This window comes from Rhinolophus sinicus, linkage group LG11 (assembly GCF_036562045.2).
Source record: "Rhinolophus sinicus isolate RSC01 linkage group LG11, ASM3656204v1, whole genome shotgun sequence".
Lineage (NCBI taxonomy): Eukaryota > Metazoa > Chordata > Mammalia > Chiroptera > Rhinolophidae > Rhinolophus > Rhinolophus sinicus.
The window spans coordinates 63,066,288-63,082,784 of NC_133760.1; the positions used below are offsets into that span (position 1 = coordinate 63,066,288).

The 16,497-nt window shown below is 48.4% G+C and overlaps 1 protein-coding gene across 1 annotated transcript; it reads left to right on the forward strand.

The window, feature by feature from the left end:
* Positions 1–2,560: 2,560 nt before the first annotated feature.
* Positions 2,561–15,294, forward strand: AKR1B1 (aldo-keto reductase family 1 member B). Its single transcript, XM_019750943.2, has 10 exons — positions 2,561–2,740; positions 6,585–6,752; positions 7,474–7,590; positions 8,565–8,642; positions 8,944–9,066; positions 9,595–9,701; positions 10,018–10,099; positions 10,676–10,759; positions 12,693–12,775; positions 14,908–15,294. Exons 1-10 carry the CDS (start codon positions 2,564–2,566, stop codon positions 14,948–14,950), a joined length of 1,062 nt encoding a protein of 353 aa, XP_019606502.2. The 5' UTR covers positions 2,561–2,563; the 3' UTR covers positions 14,951–15,294.
* The last annotated feature ends 1,203 nt before the right edge of the window (positions 15,295–16,497 follow it).

Consider the following 16,497-nt stretch of genomic DNA (forward strand, 5'->3'; position numbering starts at 1 on the left):
TGGGGTAATAGATGGAAGGAGTTGGGGGACAGGCTGTAAAAGGTACAAACTGATAGTTACAAAATAGTCATGAGGATATAAAACAAAGCATAGGGAATATAGTCAATAATATGGTAATAACTATGTATAGTGCCAGGTGGGTACTAGATTATTCAGGGGGATCATTTCTGAAATTATACAAATGTCTAACCACTATGCTGTACACCTGAAATTAATGTAAAATAATATTGAATGTCGACTGTAATTGAAAAATTAAAAAAGGAGGGGAAAATGTGAAGGGGAATAAGAGGTTTAAATTTTCAGGTATAAAACAAATAAGTCACAGGGTTATAATGTACAGCATGGGGAATATAGTCAATAATATTGTGATAGCGTGGTACGGTGTCAGATGGTTGCTGGACTTATCATGGTGATCACTTCTTTAGGTATAGAAATGTTGAATGACTATGCTGTACACCTGGACTAATATAGTGTTGTATATTAGCTATATTTTAATAAAAATCTTTAAAAAATAAAATAAATTGAAAAAAATAAAAGAAAAAACAGTTAACTGCAGATTGTATTTAATGAAATATTCTGACCAACGATATTCCCATTTCCTTTGGCTTTTTCCTAACTTTATGTTACCAGTTGTTTTTTATGCTTATAATCATGTGATATTTATGATTTTGTTTTCTACCTTCGCATTTTTTTCATATACACATTTCTCTATATTCATTTTTAATGGCTACTTGTTATCTCTGACTATTGTTGGACATGTACTGTTTTACTTTATGTGTATAGAACTGTTTTTCATACCAGTGTGTGTGTGTTTCCTTTTAAATTATTCCATCAGGATGAGATTACTAGTTCTCATGATGGGATTACTGGTTCAGAGCACATTAAGATTCTTATTGCTCTTGATAGAAAGTACTAGAATGTTTCTCAGAAGGATTCCATTGAAGGTTTTTTTAAGCATAATTTTGATATGTGTACAGTGGTATTTTACAAAGCTTACAGAGGCAGTTAGGGAACTAGCACAACAGTATATCCTAACTATAGCCTTACTGTTGCTGTGGAAATTCCACAGGTCTGACTTCTTTACACTTGGGAAACCTGGTCAGAATACTTCAGATTTAGAAAGTTTCGCCTTCAAGCAGCCAACTTTTATACTCATCCATCATACAAACGACAACAAAGCCTTTCATATTGGGTCCTCATCGCTAACAGATGGCCCCTTTGTGTATACCAGCCTGGTCAAGGTGTATCATTTTCCAAAAACACTAGTCTTTTGGGCAGCAACCACTATGACAACAGGGATCTTATGAATGAAAAGTGGGGGGCTACTGGTCTTCTACCACAAACTAAATTACCAGCTTTAGGCTTACATTAAAAGTCTAGTATTTGGGGGACAAACAGCATCACAATTTGCCCACTACCAACAGTTTTTATAAAGGTTAAATGGAAAAATCTCTGGGCTAGTCTGTTGTGCACAAAATTTTCCTAGGGGGCACTTTTTAGAAATCACTAAATGGAAAATCACCAGAATGGAGTTTAGAGAAGTCTGGTTCCTGAGTCATTACTGGGCAGATGTAGTTCTCAATCTTGCATGAATTAGAGGAAAGACCAGAGGGTGATGGAGCAGAAAGAGGTTTTGGGTAGGATGGAGCATCATGGAGAGAGGTTGTTTCAAGGAAACCAAACTTGTCTTCAAGGCACAGCCACAACTTTCCTTTGGTTATCTTGGAAAATAATGTCTTCTTACCTGCCAGTTAGGGCTGAGGGATTTATTATTTAGCACCTCCTAATGTGAAGTACTTGAAGCTTCAATATTCAAGCTGACTTTTCTTTTGTGGGTATCTGCCTATTCACTCTTCTTGAGTTTTGCTGAAATACCAGTTTGAAACTTGCAGAACCGATAGACTCTCACTTCCTAAAGATTGAATGTCTTCGGTGTGTTCTAGATCAAGCTCATCAAGCCTTCCTCGCCTGCAGGAATGCTGCTTTTGGAGGAAGGCTTGTGTACAGACATAGCTCACACCCAATGTGTACAGACATAGTTCACACCTAGGGTAAGGTGTGCAGAGAGCCCCAGGAGCTAGACCTGAAATCTGGAGGCTGTGTTGTGCAACAAGATTGCAAGCCATTTCTCCGGAACGCACTTTCCTATAGAGCAAAGTGCGCTAAAAGATACCAGTAGTCAGCATGGTTCCTAAAAATTAAGGACGGGACATTTGTCAAGTTTCCAAAGGGTATGATACTGGACTCGGACAATAGACAAACGAATCCTTCGGGATCTTAACAAACAAACAAACAAACAAACAAACAAACCAGAAAGAAATAAACCAAAATTCTTTCCCAAGCTACAGATGTGTAGGGCGTCTGTTACTTTTGCCAAGCGCCACAGGGGTTGGCGATGTCTCTCGTCTACCCCACGGGCCGTGGGCCTGCAATCCTAGCGGAAAAATCCCCGCCTCTCTAGGACCTTGCGGAAGAAGCGTCCCAGCCGAGCTGCACAGCCGATTTTGGTGGCCGCAACCCCGGCTCGGGCGGGGCCAATCAGAAGCCGCTTTTGCGTAGCCGGATGCTGAGCGTAGGGGCCGTTGGTGCCCAACGCAGGGGTTACTTAAAGGACCGCGCAGGCGCCACCACGTCGTGGTTCTTGGGTGGGTGCCTGCGGAACTCAGTAGTAGTCATGGCCAGCCACATCGTGCTGTCTACCGGCGCCAAGATGCCCATCGTGGGCCTGGGCACCTGGAAGGTAGGTGCCGTGGGGCGCACGTTCCGCGACTCTCTTCTGGCTCCGCGCAGCCTGGGGCGGGAAGGGACCTGGAATGACCCGCAACGCTCTCCGCCGGCGACGCCCGGTCTCCGAGGATCTTCCCGGCTCTTGGCGGGCTCAGGTCGGCCCCGCCAGGATGCGGGAGCCGAGGCGGGCCCGGCGCTGGCGGGAGGGTCTTCGGAGTGGGCAGCCCCTGTAGACAATTGGTGGGTGGAACCCCTACGCCGGACTTTAAATCTGATCCCAGCTGGAAAATCACGAAAAGGGACTGAAGGGAAGGGGTGCTTCCCGATTCCCCGCCGCCCCGGCCCCGGGGTTGGGGGTCGGGAGCAGCCACCGAAACGGAGCAGAGAAAAAGACGGGGGGCGTTGAGCGCCTGAGTTCCTCTCCTAAGGGCACTTGTTGCACCACCCCTTTGTCTGCCTTCTGAATTGTTTGTCCTTAATCGTGTTTGTTTTTCTCTCTCAGGAATAAGGTAAGCCCTCAAGGTAAGCCCGGAGACTGCACATAATTAAATTAGGTAGCACGAGTTTGCCCAGGACCCATTCATTCTCATGTCCCCAGGCGCGCAGGGCTGAACTCCTCTACCCGGGCAAGGCACTTGGGGTGTTGTGTGCGGGGCAGGACTCAGAAGAGAATCTAGGGATGGGTGGTTATCGCCCGTGGGAAACTGTTGGCACTATTAAAACTGGCTCCGGAAATCTGAACACCACTGAACGTCCCTAAGAAATGGTGAGGAATAAAATGGATAGAATGATTATCTGAAAATTAGGGGGTACAGAAGGTATTAATGGACACTGGGGCAAAACCCAATATTTTTAAGCCGCTTATAAGTTAATTTCAGGTATTATATATTACATTCCACAGCTATGACCCGCATTTTCCCATGAAGTTTGAATATGGGCCTGCGCATTGGATATTTATATGCAGACAAGGAAAGAAAAGACAAAATTGCATGCCCTGTGAAATGGTTTGAAATGGAACAAAGGATGGTGTTTACCCTAAACCTGCAGTTGAAAATTAGTAACTATAACATGAATAAGAAAAGGATCCTAGAGTTGCCTCAGAAACAGAAAGTGTTTCTTGGCCAAAGTGATCAGAATATATGTAATTTTTGTGTTTCCTTCAAAAAGTCCAGTGGTGGCTCTAAGGGTGTAATTGAATTACGGCCATGATACAGAGTTAAATTCCATCTGTTGCTGGCTGTTCTCTTGGAATGAATGTGAAAAGATGTTTTCTTGGCAATACCTGATTACAATCTCTGTAACGATGTAGCTCACAGACATGCACATATAGCTGGAACATTAGTTCCACAGAACGATACTTAGCCTTACTAGGTGGGACGCGTTCTGAAATTTTCGCTCTATTTTGTGTTTTCCGAAATTACGGTCCAGACCTTAGGCTTCTTGTTTGGAAATCACTACTCTAGGCTAAATAAGGAGTAAAAGTTGATAAAAGTAGGTTTTTAATCATTCACCTGAGCACTAAACGCCCTGAAAAGCTGTATATTTATTTAAAATAACATTGCAGAAATCTGTACATTTAGATCATTCATTCTGCAGACTGAGTTCATTGAGGGCTAGGGTGGTGTCTGCCTCATTCACAACTATTTCTAGTACTTTTCACAGTGGCTGGTAAATAGCAGGTGCCCAAAAGATACGGGTTGAATTGATATGAAAAAGTAAGATAACTTTAGATTTTGTGGGGTGAGGAGATGAGGCTTGTACTGAGTTGTGTGCACGCCTGATAGGGGAGGTGACAGTGAAAAAACTGGTATAAGTATAGGCTTGGAGTAGATTTCCTTGTTTTAAGTCCAAAAGTTATTTTTTTACGTACAGAAGTTTTATGGTTAGTGGCTTAATCCCTTTTCCCCCTGTGTGTGCAGAGATGCCGGATAAAAGATGTGGTGACCTGAATACCATTTGCTTGTCTTTGTGAGAACTCAGGGAGATTCTGCAAGGGGCTGCAGCTCCTTATTCTCATGGATCTTTCATGTCACGAGGGCTGTGTCATACCATTCAGACCCTTCTCTGGGTCTGCACTCTTCTGGCTCCAAGGAACCGAATAAATGACTTAAACTGAAGCAGGAAAAAAAAAGTGTTTGAAGTGGGGATTTGTTGACTTAAAAAGGACCTCAGTTGTACCAGATTCAAGGATATAAATGATGTCACCAGGAGAGGTCTCTCTCAATTCGCATCTATCTCTCGTCCCCATTTTTCTTTAGCAGCTCCTGGCTGTCATCCTCCCAGTACGGTGAGCTCCCACCACAGTGAAATCGTACTTTGGCGGTGCCAACTAAAGTCCAAAGATTGAATCTGGTGATCCTGGTTTGGGTCATGTCTCTGTCCCTGCTCCAGGGGCTGTGGCAGACGCAGTGCGTGACTAGGCTGGGCCTGAGGAATGCGCCCACTCCTCTGCCTAGGGTTGGGGGCTGACACAGTACAGGGCTCTGCGGAGAAAATTCATCAGGGTGCCCTTAAGTCTGAAGAAAGTTAAATGCATGCTGGGCAGTTTCCTCCCCTGGGTCCCTCACTTGTTATCTTTCTTGGGAACAGGTGTGCTCTGCTCTCAGCGACAGCACTGCCCAGGATGCCACAGAGAGGTTGTGGTAATTACTATCTTCTGGATATGCCGAGGTGCTCTGCTGTCTGTTCCTTGAACTATGGAGGGTGGGGAAGGCTGCAGGTGCAGCTTCTGTAGTCCTCCAGGGAAATAGGAGATTGCCAGATCATCTGACGATGTTGCCTGATCTTACACCTGAGGTTAGGTTAGCGTTGCCACCCCGCCTCCCCACTCTCTCCGGGGTGGCGAGCAAGGTCACGGTGCTCACAGGCTCTGGTCATGCATTTGCTCCCATAGCCCTGTGTTCTGCCCCCGTCGCCTCTTCACAACAGCTGATGTCAAAACAGCAGATGTCTGCAGCTGCCGATGGCCCTGGGGAGTTTTCCCTTTTATTCTTTTCTACCCCAGCTCTTCAGAAGAATGTGCTCTATTCATTCAACAGTCCACGGCACACATGTTTATTTTTCACCTCTGTGGTCTGAGCAGGAGATGGAATAAGTGTGCAGTCAGTGTGGGAGAAGCTCAATGGCTATGCAGGAACCTCCGCCTCCTCAACAGCCAGGACCGCACACCTGTCCTGGTCACTCAGATGCTTTGGGCACAGACACCATTCAGTTTCTTTGCAGCTCTGACCACGCGCCGTATGGTGAACTTCAGGATTCTTATACAGTGAGAATCCAAGGCCAGACCTTTGAATCTGCATCAGTAACATTCTTGACTTTATAATAATTTCCCAGAACTGCTTAAAAACAAGTGATTGCCAATATCCGAATCCATGCACCAAGGAGAGAGTAAAGCACAGGCTGAACTTGGAAACCAAATGGGGATTGGGTCAACATTTGCAGCGATTTTTGAAATATTTTGAGCTATTTGTTGGAAATGGTATCCCTTATTGTTCTGGGAACCTAATAGAATCAGATAATGGAGTGGTTTTTATCCAGTGGTTTGTAAATCAACAGATGTGAAGAAACAGGGAAACAGAGTGGCCTTGGCATATCTTTTTAAAATGATGTGTGCTGCTCTAAAGTCAGATTATGATAAAACTAAGCAATGTGGCATTTCACCTCATTCCATCTGATCAAATAGATTAGAATCTGCTTCAGAAATGTCCCTGGGCCTTCCATAGCTGGCCTGCCCGGAACAGGCGCTTCAGTCAGTAGCGGGCGGCTCACCCTGCCCTCCTCCCTGGGTTGTGAGCAAACGATGTGTTCTGTTTTGTTTTGGGTTTTTACTCCATGCCTTCTGTTTGGTTTCCTTTCAGTCCCCTCCGGGCAAAGTGACAGAAGCTGTGAAGGTGGCGATTGACCTGGGGTACCGCCACATTGACTGTGCTCACGTGTACCAGAACGAGAACGAGGTGGGGTTGGCCATCCAGGAGAAGCTCAAGGAGCAGGTGGTGAAGCGTGAAGACCTCTTCATCGTCAGCAAGGTGCCACTTTGCAGGGGAGCCTGCAGGATAGGGTTCCCGTCTTTGTTTATCCAGTGGCGGCATCAGCTTAGGGGCCAAAGCCATACTCTGGGACCTCTTAGTATAGCTACACTTATCATTCGGCAGATGATTCTTCCAGGGGAAATGTGTTGACTCAAGACTGTAGAGGGTTCCAGAGCTCACCCATCCATGGCTGTCTGTTGGATGGTCATTCCATCTGGATCCAGTAGTCAGAGCCCCTTTCTTATGAGACTGAGGTTGTGGCTTGGGGCCCCCTTTCCAGGGACTTATCTTTGAGGGCGCAACTTGCTCCCCATCTGCAGACTGGATCTCCATTGCTGGCCACCATTTTTTTACCTGGAGGCTGTTGGTGCCCAGAGGACACCTGGTGGGAGAGTGAGGCTGGCTCCACGAAGACCAGCTTAGTGGGAAGCTAGCACTCAGAACTCATGTAGGGCCTCGGGCTGGCTGGGTGACCTGGCCATTCTAGTTTCTGCCTTTAGTTTGGCCCTTCTAAGGGGTATCCCTTGATCTGATTATCCTACCTTCCTTTGGAAAGTTAGGAAATGGACTCTCCGTGCCCACCATCTGTAGCATCACGGTGATATAGGTGGGTTGTGGGGAGCGGAAAGTGAATCCTCCAGCTTCGAGCATCTGGTTCCCAGCCAGGAGACAGCTTCCTGCGCAGCAGTAATAAGATGTGTCCTCTCATTGGCTTCAGCTGTGGAACACGTATCATGAGAAAAACCTGGTGAAAGGAGCCTGTCAGAAGACGCTCAGTGACCTGAAGCTGGACTACCTGGATCTCTACCTTATCCACTGGCCAACGTGCTTCAAGGTATGGGGCACAGGGCTCAGGCGTAACCTAGGACATGTTATATCCTCCCTTGTTAGCCGCTTATGAATGGTACACGCTCTGTGTGTGTCCTCACTGCTCAAGGTACAGTCCCTAGCCCAACAGCAGCGGCAGCACCTGGGAGCTTGTTAGAAATCAGTCTTGGGCCCCACGCAGGGCATCTGAATCAGAACCCCCGCTGACTAGGAGGAAGTTTGAGGAATACTGCACTCACTGGGTCATTTGGTGATTGTATAATTCACAACTTTGTGACAGCAGACATGGCTCGGATGACACTTCCGTACACGGCCATAGGTATCAACCATCCCTGGCCCGCCCACAGGCATGTACACACGTGCACATTCATACCCTGCACATATGTGTCATCCTGTGGAAGCTTGTGAACATTTATTGGCAGCGTGGCTCTTTACACAAAAAGAATCTAGCGTTGTTATGCCCTGTGCCTTCGTTCTGGCCACGGGCTTAGTTTTCTGTTTTGTCAGCCAGAGGGAAAGTGTAGGTTTCACCCGATAGCTCTGTTTTATTGCGCTGTGGTGTGTCAGGACCTGAGTTCATCTTTTGTTTTTCATGATAAGCCAGCAAAGCATGGCAGGGTGACAGTTGTGTAGGTTGTGGTCCAGCCAGGAGGTGGACCTCATGAGTCTTCCTCTTGAGCCCTTCCCCCAGCCGCACACTCCAGTCCATGGTGGGGTTCATCTCACTGACCAAGAATTAATCCCTCTCCATCTCACAGTCAGCTCCAACGCATTTGTTAGAATAAGTGTCTGGGGGCTTCAGGAGTTGTCTGCCTATGTCTTTCTCACACTGACACACAGATTTGCCCTTGATTATCTTCTAAAAACGTAGCCAGCTCTTGTAGTTTAGAGTATGTTTAGAATGTGGCTTTCAAAGATGCCGCTCCCCCAGCAGGCTTAGGAGGGGCTGTTACTAATGGTTTGTTTTCGTTGCAATGACAGCCTGGGAACGAGTTTTTCCCGCTGGATGCCAAAGGCAACGTAATTCCCAGCAGCGCCGATTTTCTGGACACCTGGGCGGTAAGGCAGCCCCTGGGTTTGCTTTCTTCTTCACGGCTGGTTTCCTGTTGTCCTTGTGAGTGGATGAGGTGTGACTGATGTGCTCTGCCGTTTCTGTCCCTGTGTTTTGTCCTTCTGTCACTGCTTTTGCTCTTCCTGTCTCATGAAAGCCAGCCTGGCTCTGGTCTTGGCGTCTCTTGGTTTCTCTAAGGTCTAACTTGCTGGCACTGGATGGTAAGGGGAGGACGGGTGCCAAAGATGCTTCTGACCCTTGTCCTTTAGGACACGTGTCAGCAGCCGGCAGACCCTCTTTTGTCTTTAGGCCATGGAAGAGCTGGTGGATGAAGGGCTGGTGAAAGCTATTGGGATCTCCAACTTCAACCATCTCCAAATCGAGAGGCTCTTAAACAAACCTGGCTTAAAATACAAGCCAGTGGTTAACCAGGTAAACGTCCCACAAGAACGCTGGCGTGTGTGGCAGACTTTTGTTGTTAATGGATCCTGGCAGTTATTTCTTATCCGTGGCGCCCAGGGAGCAGCCAGGAGGCCAGCTCCAGGGCACTGGCAGACACCTCATTTATGGTTCAGAACAGTGACACAAGTGACACATCTGGGAGTGAAACTTGCAGGAGAGGAAGGGTTTGAGCCTGGCTTGTGATGGCTCAGGGTGGCACAGATTAGCCCCGTGCACACAACGAAATCCTTAGACCTGTCACAGTTGATAAATGGCCAAAGCTAGAAGAAACCCTTTGGGCCCACGGCCACAGTCATGGTAACAAGATTATTACTGTTAACGTCAAGGCCATGAGCTGGGAATTGGAGGCAGTTGTTACATCATATCTAGGAGACAGGACATTAGGTAAACATAAGTTTCTATCTAGTGGGGGAAGGGACTTAGCATGGAGAGACGTCGTGTGTGTCCCATGACCAGTGCCCGCAGTGCTGCCACCAGCCCTCTTGTTTGCATTTGCAGATCGAGTGCCACCCATACCTCACTCAGGAGAAGTTAGTCCAGTATTGCCAGTCCAAAGGCATTGTGGTGACTGCTTACAGTCCCCTTGGGTCCCCCGACAGGCCCTGGTGAGTTTCCATGGGACTATGTTTTCTTATCAGCTGGTGAAGATTAGAAATAGTTAAAAAGAAAAATTCAGCATCAAGGAAAATGCCTCCAGGGCCGATTTGCATACCTTCCCGGGAGCCTCTTAATTGGGTGTCCTGGCTGGCGTTTCTAGTAGCAAGAGGCCTGCTCTTTTTCCAACGGGTTGGGAGGTTGTAACCAAGTTTCAAACCAGGACACTGGTGGGCTATTCCCTGAGGTTGATGGGTGTTAGGGGTGCTGGCTGCCTCGAGTGGCAGCGATGATAGCTGTTCACACGAGCCGTCTTCCTGTTTTCAGGGCCAAGCCTGAGGACCCTTCCCTACTAGAGGATCCCAGGATCAAAGCAATAGCTGGCAAGTACAATAAAACCACAGCCCAGGTACGGCCATTTCCAGGTGCTCAGGATTATTCCCAGAACTTCTGTATTTGTGGTGGTCCCAGTAAGCCAGCAGGGAGAGGTGGCTGAGCCAGTCAGACTCTCCCTGGACGTGCAGCTTGGGGTCCTGGGTTGTGTAGGCCACCAAATGGAGAGCTAGAAGACTTCCCTGGGGTCTGGGAATAACAGGACCTGCCCCAGTGCCTTCCCAGGCTGCTGCGAGGGTCAGCAGTTGCTAACTGTAGGTGAAAGCTCATCTCTGCACTCAGAAAAGCACTCACTGAGCTGCACGGGAAACGTTCTTTCTCCCATGTGACAGTGGGCAGTCGCCTGCAGGTGGTACACCTGAGAGGAGACACGGAAGCGCATGGCGGGGTGGCGGAGAGCAGGGCTCTGGGGCCAGGTGTTGAGTGCCACCCTCCCACTTGGTGTGGGCGTGACCTTAACGTCCCTGCGCCTTGGTTTTCTCACATGTCAAGTTATGGAATTCCCCCCTCGTGGTTATGGATGCATAAGACTAAGTGAGATAATGGTACAGAGTTCTTGGTGTCCAAACGCACTCGGCACATCAATTTGCAGGTTCTCATCCGGTTCCCCATGCAGAGGAATTTGGTCGTGATCCCCAAGTCTGTGACGCCTGAACGCATTGCTGAGAACTTTCAGGTAAGGTCCTGGCTGGTGGGCCCAAGCTTTCCTGGCAGGCTCTTCACAGGAACTCTCATCTCGTACCTGGAAGGTCGCATGTGGGAGCCCCACCCTTCTGTCACTTCTCATTCAGGGCGCCAACCTCAGTGAACTGTAGGGCCCACCGAGGACTTGGGACAGTGGCCCCTCCCGGGTGGAGGTGCTGTGCCTCCATGGCCCCCATATGTACACACCCCTATGCTGCGGCTCCTCCGTGACTGACTCAGGGTCAGCCATGAGAAATGCTGTTCTCGAGTGACACTGCCTGGGTTTGCATCAGGGCTTTGTTAGTTACTGTGCCTCGGTTTACCCATCTGTAAAATAATACTGATTTCGAGGGTAGTCATGCAGATTAAATAAGAGACATCAAAGGAAGAGCTTCACACGATGCTTGGTACCTTAGTAAGCACTCAGGAAACGCTGCTGTGCTGGGGATGAGTCTGGGGACTGCAAAGACCCTCCCCTCCCCCCCACAACGGGCAGAGCAGCAGGGCTGCTGTTGGGGCACCAGTGAGGGCCCTTGGAGCACTGCCAGAGCAAATGATTCAGCCTGGCCTCACAGCCCTCCCTGCCTGCCTCACCAGGGTGGGGGTTCCGTGTGGGAGGAGAGCTGCTCCAGGTGGGTCGGGACGCCCGTGAGCCTCTGTGCTCGCTAAGCCAAGCAGCTCCACCACGGCCACTCCATCTCCACCTAAGCTTTGGTTCCGAGCAGCTTTTTCCACAGCGAGCAGCTGGTTTTCCCTGGTGCACTGGCCATAGGCTGTGGCTGTGACACTTGTTGTTGGTCACCTGGGAACCTGGGTGAGGCCCTGGGAGGGAGGGGAGCTTATTATGTAGTAGGGGAGAGTTTTCTTCTTACTTCAGCTGTTTTTAACTGTATTTTTTCAAGGTGTGAGGAAAGGAACATTTTAAACGACTGATCTCACAGTACTACATTATTTTATTTTCACCTCTTACTAAGTAGTCCTTGCACATTTTCGCACATGTGTAAACACATGTCTGCAGCAGACTTTCCTCCTGCACATTCTGTGATCACCTGATGTTGAGGGCCCTCCCTGTCTCAGCCGGTGCTGCTTAGGGCCTGCCCGCTGGCCAAATTCTCCCCGGACCGTGATCTTCATGCAGCTCATTCTCCTGATATACCTTTCTTGCCCTCTCTGTCAAAACCTTATTTGGCTTCTCAGGCCCGCCTCAAATCCTTTGATCACAGCCTTCAGTGCTCCAGCTGGAATTCATTCCTACTGTGTTACCCCAAAAATAAGACCCAGCCGGACAATCAGCTCTAATGCGTCTTTTGGAGCAAAAATTAATATAAGACCCGATCTTATTTTACTATAAGACCAGGTCTTTTTTTACTGTCATATAAGACTGGGTCTTATTTTACTATAATATGACCGGGTTTTTATTAATTTTTGCTCCAAAAGACACATTAGAGCTGATTGTCCGGCTAGGTCTTATTTTTGGGGAAATACAGTAATTCCTCTGAACTTCCTGAGTGCTGTGTGTAGTGTCTTTCATACAGTATGAAATTAATTACTCCTTGTATTGCAGCTATTGTCTGTCCTTTGCTTCATTGTAAACTGAGGCAGAGACACGTCTTATCCATCTTTGTGTTCCCTGGTGCTTACCACAGTCAAAGTACGTAGTAGTGGTCTTGAAATGAACTAAATAAAGCGGATCATTTTGCTTGAAGGTTCTAGAAGAGAAGGACTATTTTCCTTATTCCCTACAGTACCCAGCCAAAATGTGTGCCTTCTCCGAATCGTCATGCAGTAAATTATCTCTGAGTTGAGTCTCCCTTTCTCCTCGTCCCCACACAGGGCAGCAGCCCATCTGTGGACCCGCACAGACCTGCTGGGGTCGTCTGTTTGTTCTTTACTTGCAGAACTTATTGGATGTTTTTTTCTTTTAGGTCTTTGACTTTGAACTGAGTGCAGAGGATGTGACCACCCTACTCAGCTACAATAGGAACTGGCGCATCTGTGCCCTGGTGAGGTGAGTGAGTCCCGGGAGAGTCTCAGGTACTGCAGAGCAAAAGCATAATTCCTGAAGCCCAGGTCCTGCCATCGCAGCAGCTCCGACTTTGGCACATTACCTTGCGTGCTCATCCATGTGCCACAACAAACATTTAAACCTGTACTAGATGCCAAGATACCTGCTCTGGTATCGCCTGGTGCCAGGTACATTGTTGGCCTTGCCCGCAGTAACCACATGTTTTGACATTTAATTTTCAAATCTCAGTGGCTCATCTGAAACCAGAGGATACCAGGTGGCTCCTTGTCCCATCTTCCTGGAAGAATTTCCTTGGGATTCTCTTACCTGACAATGACTTTAATAAAAAGGCACTAGTAGGAAGACCGTGGTGCTTGGGGCACAAGATAGTCCCCGTCCTGGCGCTGATAAGCCACTTGGCTCTTGAAAAAGTCACTCGACCCCTCTGACTGGCAGAGTCACCTACGACCCTCCAGCTGCTCATTTGCTGGTTCCTTGTGTCCCCTCCGATGTGTAGTTTGGATTCTGAAGGCGATGGCAGGAAGGTCATTTGCTGTCTCTTCCTACCAGTACAATAACTACATAAAGTTAAAACTCCTTTTCTTCTTTCAAGAAGTAACATCCCATTTTCTACTGGAGACCAAGAACCTCCTCTCACGATTTTTGTTGTCTGAGCTCTCTGTTTCTACTCTGTCTCCTTGAATTTAGTTAGTTCCTCTTCTAAGCCAAGTTCGAGCCTTCCCTAAGATGGTACGGTGCTGTCTCTGTCCGTTTCACAACTTGCTCTGCTGGTGGCCCTCACCACTGCCCCTGGCAGATGGCTGCCACAATGGCACCTTGGACATCTGCTGTCCTTTGTTTCAGGTGTGAACATGCCGGGTGAGCGTGTTGCCGTCACACCAGGGTCTCAGATTCCGAACAGTCCACAAACAGTTTATCACTGGCAGCCCCAAACCAGGGCCTTTCTGATGTCCCTGTTTGGGTTCACGGTATTTAACCTTTAGACACTAAAATCTCTTGGATCCAGTGGGCAAGAGAGAAGAGAAGTGAATCATTCACCAAGTTTCATCTGTTCTGCTTTGAGCATCTGTGTCATTCATTCAGCTCACTGCCGACATAGAGTATAGAAGCTCTTGGGGCTGACAGACCATAGTGGTCTTTTCACTGGTTCCTTTGCAGTTACCCTCTCTTCACTCTCCAGTGCTATTCTAGAATCTGCTGTCAGATTATTCTGTGGGCTACTGATGTTTAAGGGGGATGGCTTCGAGTTGGAGTAGGGAGGGGAGAGGCTATCTCCAGTATTCCCAGGTCACCCAGAAAGCTTTTTCTAACTATTCATATACGTAGCCTCTTTTTTGGTGGTTATTTCGATACTGAGCCCCTGCGGCTAATGACAGTGTTATGTGCCTCAGTTTTGATAGGATGCAAAAAAAAAAAGAAAAGAAAAGAAGCTTTTGAATATTTGAATAAGAGTTACGTGCCCCCAAACGGTTCACCCTGGGTCTTTCACGCTCTGCCCAGTCAGTCTTTTCAACATTAATGCCATTACATTCCCAGCACAAGCCACTGACCCTGCCAGACGGGACTGTGAATCCAGGCAGACACGCCTGCAGCTCTCCACGCTCAGTCTATGCCCAGCGTGTTCCCTCCTTTGTGTTTCGAATCCTGGGCTTACTTCAGCTCCCACTGAGGCTTCTGGAGGTGATGGTGCCCTCTTGCTCCATGACTCGGAGCACTTGCTGTGTCACACGCACAGACTCTTCCCATCTCTTATGTTATCATCACCCTCTTAACGACAGTAAGATGCGCTCCGGTCCTGCCAGCTAGACTGAGTTGCCAGGAGGCAGGAATTGTGTCTTGCTGCTCTGTGTGCCCAGGCACAGGCTGGGCACAGAGGGGGTGTGTCTGTCTCGCATGTGCCAGTGGATGAGAGCCTGTGGCAGCGGAGCCTGGAGGGCGGGCTGCTGTCCCAGGCGCAGGAGCTGACCCGTGACCTGAGTCGCAGAACTGACTTGTGGCCTCTCGGCTGCTCTTTCGGCCTGAAATGAGACACTCACCATTTCTGTCTTTTTGTGATGTGTGATATTTGCAGTCTCTTCTTGGAAAGCTAACATAGTCCTCTTTTCTCCTGACAGCTGCACCTCCCACAAGGATTATCCCTTCAAGGAAGAGTTTTGAAGCCACGGGTGCCTGCTCTTGTCCCGCCTCATTCTCCCCGCGTGTAGTGTAGTGTGGCCTGCGTCCCTCCGCGGTGGGTCAGCGACCTGCTGACGACCCAGCGAGGGCTCGCCCGCTGGGGGTTGCGTCTGAAGAGCAGTAGCAGTAGATTAGAAGTCTCTTCCAGTTTTCTTTGCCCTTTTTGTCCGGCTGGGGAAAATACAGCCTCGATACCCGTTTTCTGACTAAGTTGAATCTACAAAGTGAAGAATAGTGCCACTAACAATTGGGTTTTGGTTTCTTGGAACTGTTATCCTTTCAGCCAAACTTCTTGCCTCAAATAAAACATACTTTTGTGAGCATAATGCTGTGTTCGTTGTTGAAATGATGGATGCTGTTTTGATTTGTTGAAATGATTCGCCTTCTGTTCCACTTGACTTTCACCCCATTGATCCCCATAAAGCAGCCATTCAGCTCTGCAACAGGAATGAGGACGTGGCCCCTTTCCTTTTAGTGGGGGTCCCCTCACCCCAGTCCTGGACCTTTCGGTGCTGGGTCTCATCTGGCTGCACATTGGCGTTACCTGCGGAGCTTTAAATGTTGGTGATGTCTGGACCTCGCCCCTGGTGACAATCTATTTGGTCCTGAGTATAGTAGGGGCATTCAGAGTTTGCAGGCCCCCCGAGGGATTGTAGTGTACAGCCAAGATGGGAGCCACAGCTTTAGGGCCAAGCCAGGACATCAACCTATTTGTAGTTTCACAAATTACTTGGTCAGTCGTCCTACCTGTGAAGGCCAAAGTCCTGTGTACTAAGCGGCACCACTCACAAAAGAACTGCTTTCAGGAGCTCATTGTCTAGTCCAGAGGGAAGGAAAGCATCACTAACTGGCATCCAGTCAGCTTGGGCAGCCATAAGAAACCACCACAGGCTGGGTGCCTGAAACAATGGAAATCTCAGTTCTGGAGGCTGGAAGTCCAAGATCAGGGTGGCTGGGTTCTGATGCGCATGCTTGGCCTGGCTTGTAGACAGCTGCCTTCTTTCTCGTGTCTTCCTTCACATGACAGAAGGATTGAATGCTTGAAACAGGCTTTTTTAAACTTCCTTTTTTACTTTTACAAACGCTGCTGCTTGTTTTTATTAACGTTCCCTTAGCCAGAATTAAATTGCCAAAGGCCAGGAAAAGGATGGGATCGATAAATGTTGGCCTCAAATTGCAGAAAGACAAGTTGTTTTGTTACTCTTATCGGATGACTATAGCCCCTAATTATTAGGTGGCATTTACCGCTTTGCAGTTTAGCCACGTAAGAAGTAGTTGAGCAGCAGTGGTTGCTGGGCTTCACCCAGGAATGATGGGGAGCACCAGGCCCCTGAGCGGCTAAGGTGGAGCCAGGTGGGGTCCCAGGACCCACCTGCTCACTGCTGTCACCACCTGGCAGCCCTAGGCCTCAACCCCTTTCTTTCTGACACCTGCTGGTCACAGTGGTCCAGTTTCGCCGGCTGGGGAGGCAGGTCCCATCTTACATCAAGTTAAACTGCAAACCTCTTCAGTCATCTAGAGCATCAACA

Excerpts from the sequence above, each read along its gene's own strand:
- AKR1B1 (XM_019750943.2), top strand. The coding sequence starts at position 2,564 with ATGCTGAGCGTAGGGGCCGTTGGTGCCCAACGCAGGGGTTACTTAAAG. Across the intron at positions 10,760-12,692 it reads GCATTGCTGAGAACTTTCAG|GTCTTTGACTTTGAACTGAG; the intron begins GTAAGGTCCTGG and ends TTTTTCTTTTAG. Across the intron at positions 12,776-14,907 it reads CGCATCTGTGCCCTGGTGAG|CTGCACCTCCCACAAGGATT; the intron begins GTGAGTGAGTCC and ends TTCTCCTGACAG.